The 18,953-nt window shown below is 47.9% G+C and overlaps 1 protein-coding gene across 2 annotated transcripts in view; it reads right to left on the bottom strand.

Moving 5' to 3' along the window:
• vps16 (VPS16 core subunit of CORVET and HOPS complexes) overlaps positions 1-8,580 on the bottom strand; it is a 16,104-nt gene extending 7,524 nt beyond the window's left edge. The window contains exons 1-13 of one of the 2 annotated variants that reach the window (XM_067582960.1): positions 8,422-8,580; positions 7,768-7,856; positions 6,451-6,542; positions 6,238-6,366; positions 5,242-5,386; positions 5,046-5,161; positions 3,798-3,920; positions 3,650-3,705; positions 3,461-3,550; positions 3,155-3,326; positions 1,851-1,982; positions 1,621-1,748; positions 1,358-1,393 (exon numbers count right to left, since the gene is read on the bottom strand). In XM_067582960.1, the coding sequence (XP_067439061.1) occupies positions 1,358-1,393; positions 1,621-1,748; positions 1,851-1,982; positions 3,155-3,326; positions 3,461-3,550; positions 3,650-3,705; positions 3,798-3,920; positions 5,046-5,161; positions 5,242-5,386; positions 6,238-6,366; positions 6,451-6,542; positions 7,768-7,856; positions 8,422-8,471 (1,358 nt within the window). In that variant the 5' untranslated portion in view covers positions 8,472-8,580. Of the gene's footprint in view, positions 1-1,357; positions 1,394-1,620; positions 1,749-1,850; positions 1,983-3,154; positions 3,327-3,460; positions 3,551-3,649; positions 3,706-3,797; positions 3,921-5,045; positions 5,162-5,241; positions 5,387-6,237; positions 6,367-6,450; positions 6,543-7,767; positions 7,857-8,080; positions 8,381-8,421 lie in introns of those variants that run through there. The other variant, XM_067582961.1, reaches the window with a different exon arrangement.
• Between the last annotated feature and the right edge of the window lie 10,373 nt (positions 8,581-18,953).

Genomic DNA, 18,953 nt, shown 5'->3' with positions numbered 1-18,953 from the left:
GTCCCCAGCTTTAGCCCCAGCTCTAGGTCCCCAGCTTTAGCCCCAGCTTTAGTCCCAGCTTTAGTCCCAGCCCCAGGTTTAGTCCCAGCCCCAGGTTCCCAGCACCAGCTTTAGCCCCAGCTCTAGGTCCCCAGCTTTAGCCCCAGCTCTAGGTCCCCAGCTTTAGCCCCAGCCCCAAGTCCCCAGCTTTAGCCCCAGCTTTAGTCCCAGCTTTAGTCCCAGCCCCAGGTTTAGTCCCAGCCCCAGGTTCCCAGCACCAGCTTTAGCCCCAGCTCTAGGTCCCCAGCTTTAGCCCCAGCTCTAGGTCCCCAGCTTTAGCCCCAGCCCCAAGTCCCCAGCTTTAGCCCCAGCTTTAGTCCCAGCCCCAGGTTTAGTCCCAGCCCCAGGTTCCCAGCACCAGCTTTAGCCCCAGCCCCAAGTCCCCAGCTTTAGCCCCAGCTCTAGGTCCCCAGCTTTAGCCCCAGCCCCAGGTTTAGTCCCAGCCCCAGGTTTAGTCCCAGCCCCAGGTTGTTCCCAGCTTCCAGCCTAAGCCCCAGCACCCACTGTACATCTAAGTACATTAGTACAGTTTAAAGTCTCACTTGTAATACACTTTAGAAATATTAAGTTACACTTAAAGTACAAGACAATATATTGTCAATGTACACATAATCTATTAGTAGTACATTTCATATACATGAGTATGATGTAGTATATTTAAGAACACTGGTAGTAAACAGTTGTACTGTACATTAAAGACCAGCATCAGTGAACATAAAATAATTAATACATTTGCAGTGTATTAAATATACTTAAAGTTCCATTTTAGCACAGTCAAGTATACTTCATACAGTTAAAGTTGGGCTTTTATACAACTTTAACACTATTTAAGTGAAATCAGTACAAAATTAGTTGTTCCATTTTAGAACACTAAGTTCACTATTTACTAGTCTGGATGTGAGAGCGCTTTAGTGTGCTGTAGAGCACTAACATTTAGTGTACTTTACTTTAGTATACTTTATAAAGTTGTTAAAGTGTACTTTAGTGTACTTTAGTGTACTTTAGTATACTTTAGTGTACTTTAGTGTACTCTAGTGTACTTTAGTGTACTTTAGTATACTTTAGTGTACTTTAGTGTACTTTAGTATACTTTAGTGTACTTTAGTATACTTTAGTATACTTTAGTGTACTCTAGTGTACTTTAGTGTACTTTAGTATACTTTAGTGTACTTTAGTGTACTTTAGTATACTTTAGTGTACTTTAGTATACTTTAGTGTACTTTAGTGTACTTTAGTGTACTTTAGTATACTTTAGTGTACTTTAGTGTACTTTAGTATACTTTAGTATACTTTAGTGTAGAAAGACAGCTTTACTCACCTGTCGATCAACACCTGCAGAGTCATCTGTTTGAATCTGAGGTCAGAGGTCAAGTAGGTTGTCACCATTGTAACGGAGTGAACAGTGTATTTACAGTGTTTCTACTGAAACTAATCTCACACCTAATTGGTCAACGGTCAAGTATGAGCTGATGACATCACAACCACTGCTCATTAACAACCATTCACAGATCAGTGATTCAGTCTGTTACATCCTGAATTCAGTGACTCCTACAGTTCCCATAATGCAGCAGGGTAGGATACTGAGTGTGTGTGAGCGGCAAACCCACGCTGGCGTCTCTGACGGCGTTCAGCACTCGCAACTCTCTGCAGGTCGACACGAACGAGTCCGGGCTGAAGTCTGTGAGGAAGCACTTTCCAAAGGACGCCGCCTGGTGGACAACACCCGACATTACACCATGAATACTGTGTGTGTATATATATATACACACACACACATATACACACACACACACACACAGATGTGTCCTCACCCTCAGCAGGGATTTCTGGGTGTTGGAGTCGTACTCGTGTCCTGCTGCCTCCACACACTGTCTGACTGCTTCTCCCAGCATGCTTTGCTCCTTGATCTCCCTCAGGTACTCATCAGCCTTTTGACTGCACTTCTGCACGCGCACGCACGCACACACACACACACACACATACACACACACACACACACACACACACACACACACACACACAAATAAAAATGGCAGAGATGAATATTTGAACAGTGACAAATTGTGTCACAGTCAACAGAGACACACAGAGACAGACAGGCAGGCAGACAGACAGACAGGCAGACAGACAGACAGACAGGCAGACAGGCAGACAGACAGACAGACAGGCAGACAGGCAGACACACAGAGACAGACAGACAGACAGACAGACAGGCAGACAGGCAGACAGACAGGCAGACAGGCAGACAGACAGGCAGACAGACAAACAGACAGACAGGCAGACAGACAGGCAGACAGGCAGACAGGCAGACAGACAAACAGACAGACAGGCAGACAGACAGGCAGACAGGCAGACAGGCAGACAGACAAACAGACAGACAGGCAGACAGACAGGCAGACAGGCAGACAGACAGACAGACAGACAGGCAGACAGGCAGACAGACAGGCAGACAGGCAGACAGACAAACAGACAGACAGGCAGACAGACAGGCAGACAGGCAGACAGACAAACAGACAGACAGACAGGCAGACAGGCAGACAGGCAGACAGACAAACAGACAGACAGGCAGACAGACAAACAGGCAGACAGACAGGCAGACAGGCAGACAGACAGACAGACAGACAGACAGGCAGACAAACAGGCAGACAGACAGACAGAAATGTATTTATTAAGCACATTTAAACGCTTCATGTGTGTCTCTGTAAGAAGATCAGTACTGCACACACACACACACACACACACACACACACACACACAGGTAATGACTGCATACTAATATGATGCCTTGTGTACCTTATAACAGAGTGCTGACAGGCTTTACTTTACTTTACTATAAAAACCTGATAAAATCAGCTGATTTAGATGTTAAAAATACTGCAAATCATTTTCATTTCTTTTTTTTTGTTCTCACCTGCATTTAGTTCATTTCACTAGTGAATTTATATCATTATATTTACCCATAATACAACTGTTGACCCGACCCGGTGCAGGACTCTGATACTCAATGTTAGTTTATTTATTGCATCATATGAACAAAGTTATGGTACGCAGCAGATTTTTCTCATATCGTGCAGCCCTCGTGTCAGACAGGTGTGAGTCAGAGGGACAGGTATACCTCGTACTCGCGGTGAGCCTCCAGCAGCAGAGCTCCGGGCGCCATGGAGGCGATCTTGAAGATGTCCTGACAGACCAAAGGGACCTCCTGCAGCAGCTCCTGATTGGACGAGCTGATGATCCGAACGCCGTCCAGCTCGCCGACACAAACACACTGATCCTCCAGCGGGAACCTGAGCCGGGGTCAAGGGTCAAACATCACGTGACCACAGACCAGACGTCGCCTTTACAAGCACTTCACATATTAATTGGCCCCTGCGGCACCTTAACGAGCAGCAGGACAGGTGTGAAGTGGTTTAAAGGATACTGGATGGTGTCACTACAGACTCCGGCCACCAGGAGGAGTCTGTCCCACATCAACACCACAGACGGCTGCTGGGACTTCGGTCTTCGACACCTGGACAGGAACAGAGGGTACGACAGGTAAACGTTCAGACAGGTAGAGAACTACAGGTAAACACAGAGACACGTCCAGAAGTCAGACAGGTAAACTTACCAAACCATCTGTTTGGGAGGCGTCCTCACCTTGGTGTCAACCTCACTCAGTTTGTCCTGCAGACACACAATCACCTGTCAATCATCCACACAGGCCACACCCCTCAGGTAAGACATCAGAAAGCTTATTGGACAGCGGGGCTGCTCACCTGGAGGTGGGAGGGGCCTGTCCACAGGTGTCCAGTGTCAGTGAAGAGAGCCAGGTATTTATAGCTGAAGGATACACACATGTGGACGATACTGCCGGCCTGAGGACCGAGACCTGGAGGACACTGAGGACAGACGGGTACGTTACGCACCACAGACAGATCGAGCAGTAAAGCTGCTGGAAACCCGTTAATGTTTGTTTTGACTTATATTAGTTCAGTTATAGAAGTGTCGTCAGAGGTTTACGCCACATCACCACAACTTTTCTACATGAAAAGGCCAAATCAACAGACCATCACTACGGCGCCATGGTTGCTTAGCAACGGCAGGTGTGGCAGAAGCGCACCCTCCCGAGCCCCTTGGATAAATGGATGAAAGCGACACGGCCTCTTAGGCTGCCGTTGGTCCAGCTGTTCCCTGAGCATCATGGGAAAACTGTTCTCCCATGATGCTCAGGGCCCCAGAGCGCTGGCAGTGGGGGGGCGGGGGGTTTGTGAGAGTCTCCTTCTCAACACTCTCGTCGCAGAGAAGCTTAAACTGTCGCAGGTCGCCAAGTGTCATGGCGGCTCCATTTCTTTTCTTTCTCTCTCCCTGCCTGTCTCACTCTCAGCCTGTCTCACTCTCAGCCTGTCTCACTCCTCTGCCTGTCTCCCTCTCAGCCTGTCTCACTCCCTGCCTGTCTCTCTCTCAGCCTGTCTCACTCCTCTGCCTGTCTCACTCCTCTGCCTGTCTCACTCCCTGCCTGTCTCACTCTCAGCCTGTCTCACTCCTCTGCCTGTCTCACTCCCTGCCTGTCTCACTCTCAGCCTGTCTCACTCTCAGCCTGTCTCTCTCCCTGCCTGTCTCACTCTCAGCCTGTCTCTCTCCCTGCCTGTCTCACTCTCAGCCTGTCTCACTCTCCCTGCCTGTCTCACTCTCAGCCTGTCTCTCTCCCTGCCTGTCTCACTCTCAGTCTATCTCTCTCCCTGCCTGTCTCTCTCCCTGCCTGTCTCACTCTCAGCCTGTCTCTCTCCCTGCCTGTCTCACTCTCAGCCTGTCTCACTCTCAGCCTGTCTCTCTCCCTGCCTGTCTCACTCTCAGCCTGTCTCACTCTCAGCCTGTCTCTCTCCCTGCCTGTCTCTCTCCCTGCCTGTCTCACTCTCAGCCTGTCTCACTCTCAGCCTGTCTCTCTCCCTGCCTGTCTCTCTCCCTGCCTGTCTCACTCTCAGCCTGTCTCACTCTCAGCCTGTCTCACTCTCAGCCTGTCTCACCACAGCGGTGCAGGACGTGTTGTCCAGGATGTAGAGGTCTGGTCCGGTAGCCAGCAGGACTTTGGTCTGGCGGTCCTGGGTCAGGACGGCCCAGCAGGACGGAGGCCCCTGCAGACCTGAGGGCAGAAAAACACACCTGAGTGAGTTACCTGAGGGGGCGGAGTCATCACACTGCACACATAGAGCCAGGTGTTACCTGGGACTTCGGGTAACCTCCTAAGCTTCAGGTCATCAATGTTGGTTGCCAAGGTGAAGCGGGAGGAGCCTGTTACTATGGCGACCCCTGTCCCATATGGAGAGTGGAACACTTTGGCCTCCAAGACCTGAGTCTGGACCACTTCCTGGAAGGGGTCATACAGGTGAGTTAACAGGTCATACAGGTGAGTTAACAGGTCATACAGGTGAGTTAACAGGTCATACAGGTGAGTTAACAGGTCATACAGGTGAGTTAGCAGGTCATACAGGTGAGTTAACAGGTGAGTTAACAGGTGAGTTAGCAGGTGAGTTAGCAGGTCATACAGGTGAGTTAGCAGGTGAGTTAGCAGGTCATACAGGTGAGTTAGCAGGTGAGTTAGCAGGTCATACAGGTGAGTTAACAGGTCATACAGGTGAGTTAGCAGGTCATACAGGTGAGTTAACAGGTCATACAGGTGAGTTAGCAGGTGAGTTAGCAGGTCATACAGGTGAGTTAGCAGGTGAGTTAGCAGGTCATACAGGTGAGTTAACAGGTCAGACAGGTGAGTTAACAGGTGAGTTGGCAGGTCATACAGGTGAGTTAGCAGGTGAGTTAGTAGGTCAGACAGGAGAGTTAGCAGGTCAGACAGGTGAGTTAACAGGTCATACAGGTGAGTTAACAGGTGAGTTAGCAGGTCATACAGGTGAGTTAGCAGGTCATACAGGTGAGTTAACAGGTGAGTTAGCAGGTCATACAGGTGAGTTAACAGGTCATACAGGTGAGTTGGCAGGTCATACAGGTGAGTTAACAGGTGAGTTAACAGGTCATACAGGTGAGTTAACAGGTCATACAGGTGAGTTAACAGGTCAGACAGGTGAGTTAACAGGTCATACAGGTGAGTTAACAGATCATACAGGTGAGTTAACAGGTCAGACAGGTTAGTTAACAGGTCATACAGGTGAGTTAGCAGGTCAGACAGGTGAGTTAACAGGTCATACAGGTGAGTCAGCAGGCTACCTGTCCCATGCTGAAGTGTCTCTTAAAGGATCCGAACAGGTCGTAGATCAGAACTGAACCGTCTTCCTGAATACACAGAAGCTCGTCGCTGACCGTCCAACCCAACTGCACCACTGGACCACTTTTCCACTGACAGAGAGAGAGAGACAGGTCAGGTGAACTGGCAGATCGATCAGACTGATTGGCTGATCTTCAGGATAAGTGTGCGTTTACCGGGAAGCTGGCGATGGCAACTCCAGACGCAGAATAAATCTCCAACTGAGGACGAGAACTTGGAGAACGTCTGAGAGGTTCTCTGAGGAGAGCTGAGAGGGAGACAGATAGAGACAGACAGGTAGATGGTAAATGGACTGTACTTGTATAGCGTTCTAGTCTTCCGACCACTCAAAGCGCTTTTTACACTACGAATCACATTCACACACATTCACACGCTGAACGAACAGGAGCTACCATGCAAGGTCCCAACCTGCCCATCAGAGGAAACTCACCATTCACACACATTCACACACTGATGGTTCAGCCATCAGGAACAATTTGGGGTCAAGTGTCTTGCCCAAGGACACATCGACATGCGGACTGGAGGAGCCGGGAATCGAACCGCCGATCTTCCGATTAGTGGACGACCCGCTCTACCTCGTGAGCCACAGCCGCCCTCAGGTAGAATTATCTTATGGTTAGTACAGGTGTATCTCAGGGGTCTATTCCTCTTCTGATCGCCATGTATCATCTCTGCCTGTGCAGATAACAGTTTTATCTTCTCTTAATCCGGCCACTGAACTACAGTCTGCTTTCTCTCATCAAACATTACCTTGGTTTTTAAATTATGGTAAAACTAAAAGTGCTTTTCTCTCTGTCACTTCAGAGCATCAGCCTACTGCTCGTATTCAGACCCTTCAATGGTGAATGTTATAAATACTCTGGACTCTGGCTGAACAGCGAGGAGCAGCTTCTCACTTCACCTAAAAGCTTCCAAAGTGTCTCACTGATCTTCATCACAGCTCATAAGAAAAGCAGGATGTTTCCTCTTTAAAGCAGAACTGTATGTTCTTTATTTATATTTCATCCCTTCTGTTGTCTGTCACTTTTAAATGCTGCAGCTGATCGTGCTGCTTTTTGTGTGGACACGGTGTAACGGCCAATCCACACAGTGTCACCGAACTGACATGCTTTCATTTTATTAAATGTATCAACACACACTGACTCGATGCTCCAAATCTGCTTCTGGTGTGTATTGATTGTCTATGATCAGTATCCATATTAATTGATCAGCTCACAGTCCGCCTGTGAGCTGCAGGTGTCACTACAGTCCTCTCAGGATCTGCTGACAGCGACGCTGAGCACAGGTCGCAAACGACGTGGACTGAATTGAGAGAAGACGCTTCTCATGTCTGGTTTCCTCTGTGGATTCCCAGTAAATGTTGTTGTACTCAGATCTCCCGATCTCACAGAGACGTCCTGTTTGAGTCAATTAATAATGTAGATTATGTGTGTGTGTGTGTGTGTGTGTGTGTGTGTGTGTGTGTTAGTTACCTATCGGTCCTCCATACGGAGCAGCAGCCACCAGACAGTCTCTGAGTCCATCCCTCAGACTCCAACACATCTCATACAGCTCTGTTTTACTGCACACACACATGTATACATTATTACACACACACACATATATATATATATATATATATATATATATCATATGTATAAATAAACACACTGACAGTTATTATAATCCATATGTTCCTTTCAGCTAGTTGAAACTTGATGTTTGTTGTGTTTCCACCAGACTCCGTTTAACTTCAGTCATTTAACGCTTCTGTGTTTCTCTCTGAGAGGCAGAACACCTGCTCACCTGACTGACCTCTGCTTCTGATTGGCTAGACTCTTCTGGTCATTTCGTCCTGAATGTAACGTACCTGCCCTCACCTGTTCTGTCTGTGACGTGATGCAGTGACCACACCTGGCTGCGTGATGTTAATGAATGAAATCTATCAGCTAACAGCTAATGACAGTCACATAATAATATGAAAAGCTAGCGTGAGGCTAACTGTGGCATGAGTCACATGACCAGCAGACTTAACAGCTAGCAGCTAACAGTTAGCAGGTTACAGCCACGGGCCGTGGCTAGCTGCAGGCTAACGGTAGCTGCGGAGGCTAACGGCGGTCTGACCGGTGAAACTTCGAGAAACTGACCGGTAGAAAGCTTCTCCCAGCGGGTTCCAGTTGGCTGTGATGAACGCCATGTCTCTGTTAGCTTTAGCTTAGCTTCAGCTCAGTCAGCTGATCACTTCCACAAAAACAGCAGCGGCTCCTCCTTCTTCTTCTTCTTCTTCTTCTTCTTCTTCTTCTTCTTCTTCTTCTTCTTCTTCTTCTTCTTCTTCTTCTTCGCATTTATTGGCGGGTTGCAACACTAATTTATAGGTGCATACCGCCACCTACCGTAGCGGAGTATGTAGAACGGGATCCTGTTTACAATAGCTTATTCAAAAAAAGAATAAAACAAAATAAATGAAAAAGAAAAGAAAATCTATAAAATCTATCTATAACCTATAGCTTACTATATTGTGTTAAACAATCCAGTGTTTACTAAGAATACTACCACCTTTCACCTTATTATCACCACTAGTTCCTGGTATACCTTCCAAATCCTGTCCCTGTTTGGTCTCTCTCACCCTTTGTTGTGACCTATAACTCTTTCTTCATTATATTTGACACAGTGCATTCATATGTGTTCAGTATTTTCAGTTATATTACAATGTGCACATGATTGTGAATTTACTTTTCCTAATAGAAAAAGTGTCTTATTTCAACCAGTGTGATCAGGAGCATCTTCTTCTTCAATAACTTCTTCTTCTTCTTTGGTTTTACTGGCATTCTAGAAACCAAGGTTAAAGGTTTTTGCCGCCACCTACTGTACTGGAGTGTGTAACATCATGACTTTGCACGGAAGTTATATTCAGGATATTAAAACCTTTAAATGTTTAAATTTGAAGCTGTAATAGTTTGCCCCCTGATTCAGTCTCTAACGGACGTATCTACCACCCTGCTGCTCTTCAGTCTCTAACGGACGTATCTACCACCCTGCTGCTCCTCAGTGTCTAACGGACGTATCTACCACCCTGCTGCTCCTCAGTGTCTAAAGGACGTATCTACCACCCTGCTGCCCTTCAGTCTCTAACGGACGTATCTACCACCCTGCTGCTCTTCAGTGTCTAACGGACGTATCTACCACCCTGCTGCCCTTCAGTGTCTAACGGACGTATCTACCACCCTGCTGCTCTTCAGTGTCTAACGGACGTATCTACCACCCTGCTGCTCCTCAGTGTCTAACGGACGTATCTACCACCCTGCTGCTCCTCAGTGTCTAACGGACGTATCTACCACCCTGCCGCTCTTCAGTCTCTAACGGACGTATCTACCACCCTGCTGCTCTTCAGTGTCTAAAGGACGTATCTACCACCCTGCTGCTCTTCAGTCTCTAACGGACGTATCTACCACCCTGCTGCTCCTCAGTCTCTAACGGACGTATCTACCACCCTGCTGCTCTTCAGTGTCTAAAGGACGTATCTACCACCCTGCTGCTCCTCAGTGTCTAACGGACGTATCTACCACCCTGCTGCTCCTCAGTGTCTAACGGACGTATCTACCACCCTGCCGCTCTTCAGTCTCTAACGGACGTATCTACCACCCTGCTGCTCTTCAGTGTCTAACGGACGTATCTACCACCCTGCTGCCCTTCAGTGTCTAACGGACGTATCTACCACCCTGCTGCTCTTCAGTGTCTAACGGACGTATCTACCACCCTGCTGCTCCTCAGTGTCTAACGGACGTATCTACCACCCTGCTGCTCCTCAGTGTCTAACGGACGTATCTACCACCCTGCCGCTCTTCAGTCTCTAACGGACGTATCTACCACCCTGCTGCTCTTCAGTGTCTAAAGGACGTATCTACCACCCTGCTGCTCTTCAGTCTCTAACGGACGTATCTACCACCCTGCTGCTCCTCAGTCTCTAACGGACGTATCTACCACCCTGCTGCTCTTCAGTGTCTAAAGGACGTATCTACCACCCTGCTGCTCCTCAGTGTCTAACGGACGTATCTACCACCCTGCTGCTCCTCAGTGTCTAACGGACGTATCTACCACCCTGCCGCTCTTCAGTCTCTAACGGACGTATCTACCACCCTGCTGCTCTTCAGTGTCTAACGGACGTATCTACCACCCTGCTGCTCTTCAGTGTCTAACGGACGTATCTACCACCCTGCCGCTCTTCAGTCTCTAACGGACGTATCTACCACCCTGCTGCCCTTCAGTGTCTAACGGACGTATCTACCACCCTGCTGCTCTTCAGTGTCTAATGGACGTATCTACCACCCTGCTGCTCCTCAGTCTCTAATGGACGTATCTACCACCCTGCCGCTCTTCAGTGTCTAACGGACGTATCTACCACCCTGCTGCTCTTCAGTCTCTAATGGACGTATCTACCACCCTGCCGCTCTTCAGTGTCTAACGGACGTATCTACCACCCTGCCGCTCTTCAGTGTCTAACGGACGTATCTACCACCCTGCTGCTCTTCAGTGTCTAAAGGACGTATCTACCACCCTGCTGCTCCTCAGTGTCTAACGGACGTATCTACCACCCTGCTGCTCTTCAGTCTCTAACGGACGTATCTACCACCCTGCTGCTCTTCAGTGTCTAAAGGACGTATCTACCACCCTGCTGCTCCTCAGTGTCTAACGGACGTATCTACCACCCTGCTGCTCCTCAGTGTCTAACGGACGTATCTACCACCCTGCCGCTCTTCAGTCTCTAACGGACGTATCTACCACCCTGCTGCTCTTCAGTGTCTAACGGACGTATCTACCACCCTGCTGCTCTTCAGTGTCTAACGGACGTATCTACCACCCTGCCGCTCTTCAGTCTCTAACGGACGTATCTACCACCCTGCTGCCCTTCAGTGTCTAACGGACGTATCTACCACCCTGCTGCTCCTCAGTCTCTAATGGACGTATCTACCACCCTGCTGCTCTTCAGTGTCTAACGGACGTATCTACCACCCTGCTGCTCCTCAGTGTCTAACGGACGTATCTACCACCCTGCTGCTCCTCAGTCTCTAATGGACGTATCTACCACCCTGCCGCTCTTCAGTGTCTAACGGACGTATCTACCACCCTGCTGCTCTTCAGTCTCTAATGGACGTATCTACCACCCTGCCGCTCTTCAGTGTCTAACGGACGTATCTACCACCCTGCCGCTCTTCAGTGTCTAACGGACGTATCTACCACCCTGCTGCTCTTCAGTGTCTAACGGACGTATCTACCACCCTGCCGCTCTTCAGTGTCTAACGGACGTATCTACCACCCTGCTGCTCTTCAGTGTCTAACGGACGCATCTACCACCCTGCTGCTCTTCAGTGTCTAACGGACGTATCTACCACCCTGCTGCTCTTCAGTGTCTAAAGGACGTATCTACCACCCTGCTGCTCTTCAGTGTCTAATGGACGTATCTACCACCCTGCTGCTCTTCAGTGTCTAACGGACGTATCTACCACCCTGCTGCTCTTCAGTGTCTAACGGACGTATCTACCACCCTGCCGCTCTTCAGTCTCTAACGGACGTATCTACCACCCTGCTGCCCTTCAGTGTCTAACGGACGTATCTACCACCCTGCTGCTCTTCAGTGTCTAATGGACGTATCTACCACCCTGCTGCTCCTCAGTCTCTAATGGACGTATCTACCACCCTGCCGCTCTTCAGTGTCTAACGGACGTATCTACCACCCTGCTGCTCTTCAGTCTCTAATGGACGTATCTACCACCCTGCCGCTCTTCAGTGTCTAACGGACGTATCTACCACCCTGCCGCTCTTCAGTGTCTAACGGACGTATCTACCACCCTGCTGCTCTTCAGTGTCTAAAGGACGTATCTACCACCCTGCTGCTCCTCAGTGTCTAACGGACGTATCTACCACCCTGCTGCTCTTCAGTCTCTAACGGACGTATCTACCACCCTGCTGCTCTTCAGTGTCTAAAGGACGTATCTACCACCCTGCTGCTCCTCAGTGTCTAACGGACGTATCTACCACCCTGCTGCTCCTCAGTGTCTAACGGACGTATCTACCACCCTGCCGCTCTTCAGTCTCTAACGGACGTATCTACCACCCTGCTGCTCTTCAGTGTCTAACGGACGTATCTACCACCCTGCTGCTCTTCAGTGTCTAACGGACGTATCTACCACCCTGCCGCTCTTCAGTCTCTAACGGACGTATCTACCACCCTGCTGCTCCTCAGTCTCTAATGGACGTATCTACCACCCTGCTGCTCCTCAGTCTCTAATGGACGTATCTACCACCCTGCTGCTCTTCAGTGTCTAATGGACGTATCTACCACCCTGCTGCTCTTCAGTGTCTAACGGACGTATCTACCACCCTGCTGCTCTTCAGTGTCTAACGGACGTATCTACCACCCTGCTGCTCCTCAGTGTCTAACGGACGTATCTACCACCCTGCTGCTCCTCAGTCTCTAATGGACGTATCTACCACCCTGCCGCTCTTCAGTGTCTAACGGACGTATCTACCACCCTGCTGCTCTTCAGTCTCTAATGGACGTATCTACCACCCTGCCGCTCTTCAGTGTCTAACGGACGTATCTACCACCCTGCCGCTCTTCAGTGTCTAACGGACGTATCTACCACCCTGCCGCTCTTCAGTGTCTAACGGACGTATCTACCACCCTGCCGCTCTTCAGTGTCTAACGGACGTATCTACCACCCTGCTGCTCTTCAGTGTCTAACGGACGCATCTACCACCCTGCTGCTCTTCAGTGTCTAACGGACGTATCTACCACCCTGCTGCTCTTCAGTGTCTAAAGGACGTATCTACCACCCTGCTGCTCTTCAGTGTCTAAAGGACGTATCTACCACCCTGCTGCTCTTCAGTGTCTAAAGGACGTATCTACCACCCTGCTGCTCTTCAGTGTCTAATGGACGTATCTACCACCCTGCCGCTCTTCAGTGTCTAACGGACGCATCTACCACCCTGCTGCCCTTCAGTCTCTAATGGACGTATCTACCACCCTGCCGCTCTTCAGTGTCTAACGGACGTATCTACCACCCTGCTGCTCTTCAGTGTCTAATGGACGTATCTACCACCCTGCCGCTCTTCAGTGTCTAACGGACGTATCTACCACCCTGCTGCTCCTCAGTGTCTAACGGACGTATCTACTACCCTGCTGCTCCTCAGTGTCTAACGGACGTATCTACCACCCTGCTGCTCCTCAGTGTCTAACGGACGTATCTACCACCCTGCTGCTCCTCAGTGTCTAACGGACGTATCTACCACCCTGCTGCTCCTCAGTGTCTAACGGACGTATCTACTACCCTGCCGCTCTTCAGTGTCTAACGGACGTATCTACCACCCTGCTGCTCTTCAGTGTCTAACGGACGTATCTACCACCCTGCCGCTCTTCAGTGTCTAACGGACGTATCTACCACCCTGCTGCTCTTCAGTGTCTAACGGACGTATCTACCACCCTGCTGCTCTTCAGTGTCTAACGGACGTATCTACCACCCTGCCGCTCTTCAGTGTCTAACGGACGTATCTACCACCCTGCTGCTCCTCAGTGTCTAACGGACGTATCTACCACCCTGCTGCTCCTCAGTGTCTAACGGACGTATCTACCACCCTGCTGCTCTTCAGTGTCTAACGGACGTATCTACCACCCTGCTGCTCCTCAGTGTCTAAAGGACGTATCTACCACCCTGCTGCCCTTCAGTGTCTAAAGGACGTATCTACCACCCTGCTGCTCCTCAGTGTCTAACGGACGTATCTACCACCCTGCTGCTCTTCAGTGTCTAACGGACGTATCTACCACCCTGCTGCTCCTCAGTGTCTAATGGACGTATCTACCACCCTGCTGCTCCTCAGTCTCTAACGGACGTATCTACCACCCTGCCGCTCTTCAGTCTCTAAAGGACGTATCTACCACCCTGCTGCTCTTCAGTGTCTAACGGACGTATCTACCACCCTGCTGCTCTTCAGTGTCTAACGGACGTATCTACCACCCTGCTGCTCCTCAGTGTCTAACGGACGTATCTACCACCCTGCCGCTCTTCAGTCTCTAACGGACGTATCTACCACCCTGCCGCTCTTCAATCTCTAACGGACATATCTACCACCCTGCTGCTCTTCAGTGTCTAACGGACGTATCTACCACCCTGCCGCTCTTCAGTGTCTAAAGGACGTATCTACCACCCTGCCGCTCTTCAGTGTCTAACGGACGTATCTACCACCCTGCTGCTCCTCAGTGTCTAACGGACGTATCTACCACCCTGCCGCTCTTCAGTGTCTAATGGACGTATCTACCACCCTGCTGCCCTTCAGTGTCTAAAGGACGTATCTACCACCCTGCTGCCCTTCAGTCTCTAACGGACGTATCTACCACCCTGCTGCTCTTCAGTCTGGATCTTGCTGTGTAGTGAAATAAAATCTTTCTTAAAAGCTTCCTGATCTCTGTTTGCACCAGCTAGAATAATAACAGTAGCAGAGTGGTCTGTGATAATGCAAAATCAGTAACTCGCTCCGGGGAAACTGTGTACTTTAAAATATCATTAATAAGTTTGTGGTCAATCACGGTGTCCAGGTTTCACACAATGGAGTTTCCAATGACAACAATCTTGTCTGATATTGATAGTGGTGAAGGTGACAAAGATGCAGAGGAGCTGAGAACTTCAAACCAGTTTGTAGTGTTAAAAGCCGGAGCTGTTGGTAGAGGAGCAGTCTAGTCTGGAGGAGTAAAGCCATAGACAAGTTTCTCTGCATCTGACAGGGTTAGAGGGCCAAGCTTATATATGTCTTTAAGATTGTAGACAGAGGTTTTGTATAGATGTCTTTTATGGTCATCAAAAGTCAGCCGAGGGTCAAACCTAACACCCTGATCAGTGACTGAAGAGGAAAAGGGGATGTGCTGGCCATCAAAGGTGAGGTGAGGTATGGGGGATGAATGAATCTGCTGTGGAATGCCAATAAGGAGAGCTTGAGTTTACTGCTGTTTAACTGGAGGAAATGTGTGCTCATCCAGGCCTTTATGGTGCTGAGGCACGGCATTTATCTGCTGTCTTGCTGATAGTATAACAAGCATTCCTCCTGTGACCTGATTAACCATCACTGATCATCACTTTTTACTGTCAGTTTGAACTATAAATGCATCTCTTTTATTAAAGATTGTAGCATCAGGAGGTATCTGAGCTGGTAGCACTCCTGTTTCTGAGCAGCGATCTGTTTTAAGGTTCATGTGTTGGATCATCGTCAGTTTGTCCCCAAAATTCATCCAGATATTCTTATTTCTACTGTACATTTCCCCCATTTCTACCTGTAACCAGTGCAGTGCCTGTTCAAAACATGCCAAGGCCGATTGCTTGGCTTGCAGCCGCTACTTCAACTAATAGAAACATCCAATAGAAACATTAATCCAGTTGATGTGAGGTGTGAATGAGTATATACACCAACAACATGAAAGACACTAACATGCTATTATATACAGATGATAGAAATACTCTCATAGTAAATAAATGTTCTTTTCTCATTTCAAGCAAAATAAAGGCTGCATTTAAAAATAAAACATAACAGAGAACCTTTTTTTTTCAATTCAATTCAATTTTATGTATATAGTGCCAAATCATAACAAACGTCATCACAGGGCACTTTCCACATAGAGCAGGTCTGGATGAAACAGCAGCAGGAAAAACTCTCCTTTTTATGGGAAGAAACCTGAAGCAGAACTGGACTCTAGGTGGGCAACATCTGTCTTGACTGGTTGAGTTGTGAGAGAAAGAAAGAGGGAGACACAGAGAAGCAGAATAACAACAATAACAACAATAATAACAATAATAATAATAGAGATATGACTGGTAATAATAGCAATAATAGCCAGAGAAGGTGTCATGCTGGACCACACTGTCATCACTCTGGAGTTTCCTGTGAGATGAGAAAGCACAAAAACTCCGGGGAAGAAGCAAAGTTAGTGACATGCATTGATGTTACATGAATACATACAGATGGAGAGGAGGAGGAGGAGAGAGGAGCTCAGTGCATCATGGGAAGTCCCCCAGCAGTCTAGGCCTATAGCAGCATAACTAAGGGCTGATCCAAGGCGAGCCTGGTCGGCCCTAACTATAAGCTTTATCAAAAAGGAAAGTTTTAAGCCTACTCTTAAACATAGAGAGGGTGTCTGCACCCCGGACTGAATCCGGTAGATGGTTCCATAGAAGAGGAGCCTGATAGCTGAAGGCTCTGCCTCCCATTCTACTTTTAAACACTGTAGGGACCACCAGTAAGCTGCATACTGGGAGCGCAGTGTTCTAGTGGGATAATACGGTACTATGAGCTCTTCAAGATATGATGGTGCCTGACCATTAAGGGCTTTGTAAGTTAGGAGAAGGATTTTAAATTCTATTCTAGATTTTACAGGAAGCCAATGCAGCGAAGCTAAAATGGGAGAAATGTGGTCTCTTTTTCTAGTTTTAGTCAGAACACGTGCAGCTGCATTCTGGACCAGCTGGAGAGTCTTTAGAGACTTGTTTTAATAAAATCCGATCTTTAAATAAAGTGGATCGATCATATCGGGCTCTTAGATTGTTTACTGTGCCTTCAGTTCAGATTTGAATCGGTGTGTTTGCTCCAATGATTTGTGCTTTGTTTGTCACTGAGGTCTCAGAACATATGAGACAAACTGGTTTTAAACTGTCTGTAGGAAGAATCAACATGTTAGAATCTGTCTATTCTTGATTAAAAGCTGTTCTCACTGTCTACTTTTCTCCTTTTAGAGCACACCATGTGAAATTACTTTTCTCTGACTCGCTTATTTCTTCTTCTGTTGTTATTGGCGGGTGGATCCAGTGTTTAGATGTGTTGCTTCCACCTGCTCTGCTGGAGTTTGACCACAGTTATCAGTCTGTGTTGATGTTGAATAAGCTGTTCCTTCTTCTTCCTCCTAACACGCACATTTGAAGTCTGAATAATGTTTCATATATGTCATTTATGATGTCTAATGTGTACGTTTACTGCTGATACTTTAACTACAAACACTATATTAAAGTTGACCCAGTTTGGATTAATGTAGCAGCAGCAACACAACGTCAGGTTACTGGGAACCAGTTTAACACACAACAAGCTTCGGCTACAAACTGTCACAGATCTTTAGTTTCCTGCACGAAACATTCAAAACATACAAAGTTATTAACAATCAACAACAAACTGTGACATGTACGTTTAAAAAGAGTCGATTATAACAAGCTTTAGTTTCTGTAAATAATAAAAAAATAACACAAAAATAACACAACCCCCCCCCCACACACACACACACACACACACACACACAGTAACACACACACACACACACACACACAGTAACACACACACACACACACAGTAACACACACACACACACACACACACACACACACACAGTAACACACACACACACACACATACACACAGACACACACACACACACACACACACAGTAACACACACACACACACACACACACAGTAACACACACACACACACACAGTAACACACACACACACACACACACACACACACACAGTAACACACACACACACACACATACACACAGACACACACACACACACACACACACAGTAACACACACACAGACACACACAGTAACACACACACACACACACACACACACAGTAACACACACAGTAACAAACACACACACACACACAGTAACACACACACACACACACACACACACAGTAACACACACAGTAACAAACACACACACACACACAGTAACACACACACACACACAGTAACACACACACACACACACACAGTACCACACACACACACAGTAACACACACACACACACACACACACACACACACACACACACACACACACAGTAACACACACACACACAGTAACACACACACACACACACACACACACACACACACACACACACACACACACAGTAACACACACACACACAGTAACACACACACACACACACACACACACACAGTAACACACACACACACACACACACACACACACACACACAGTAACACACACACACACACACAGTAACACACACAGTAACACACACAGTAACACACACACACACACACAGTAACACACACACACACACACACAGTAACACACACACACACACACACACACACACACAGTAACACACACACACACACACACAGTAACACACACACACACACACACACACACACACAGTAACACACACACACACACACACACACACAGTAACACACACACACACACACACACACACAGTAACACACACACACACACACACACACAGTAACACACACACACACACACACACACACAGTAACACACACACACACACACACACACAGTAACACACACACACACAGTAACACACACAGTAACAAACACACACACACACACACACACACAGTAACACACACACACACACACACAGTAACACACACACACACACAGTAACACACACAGTAACACACACACACACACACACACACACACACAGTAACACACACACACACACACATACACACAGACACACACACACACACACACACACACACACAGTAACACACACACACACACACACACACACAGTAACACACACAGTAACAAACACACACACACACACACACACACACACACACACACACACAG

The sequence above is a fragment of the Thunnus thynnus genome, chromosome 24 (assembly GCF_963924715.1).
Source record: "Thunnus thynnus chromosome 24, fThuThy2.1, whole genome shotgun sequence".
In the NCBI taxonomy this organism is placed as follows: Eukaryota; Metazoa; Chordata; class Actinopteri; order Scombriformes; family Scombridae; genus Thunnus; species Thunnus thynnus.
Note: the sequence above shows the minus strand (reverse complement) of the source record. Positions and strands in the feature narration are given on the sequence as shown.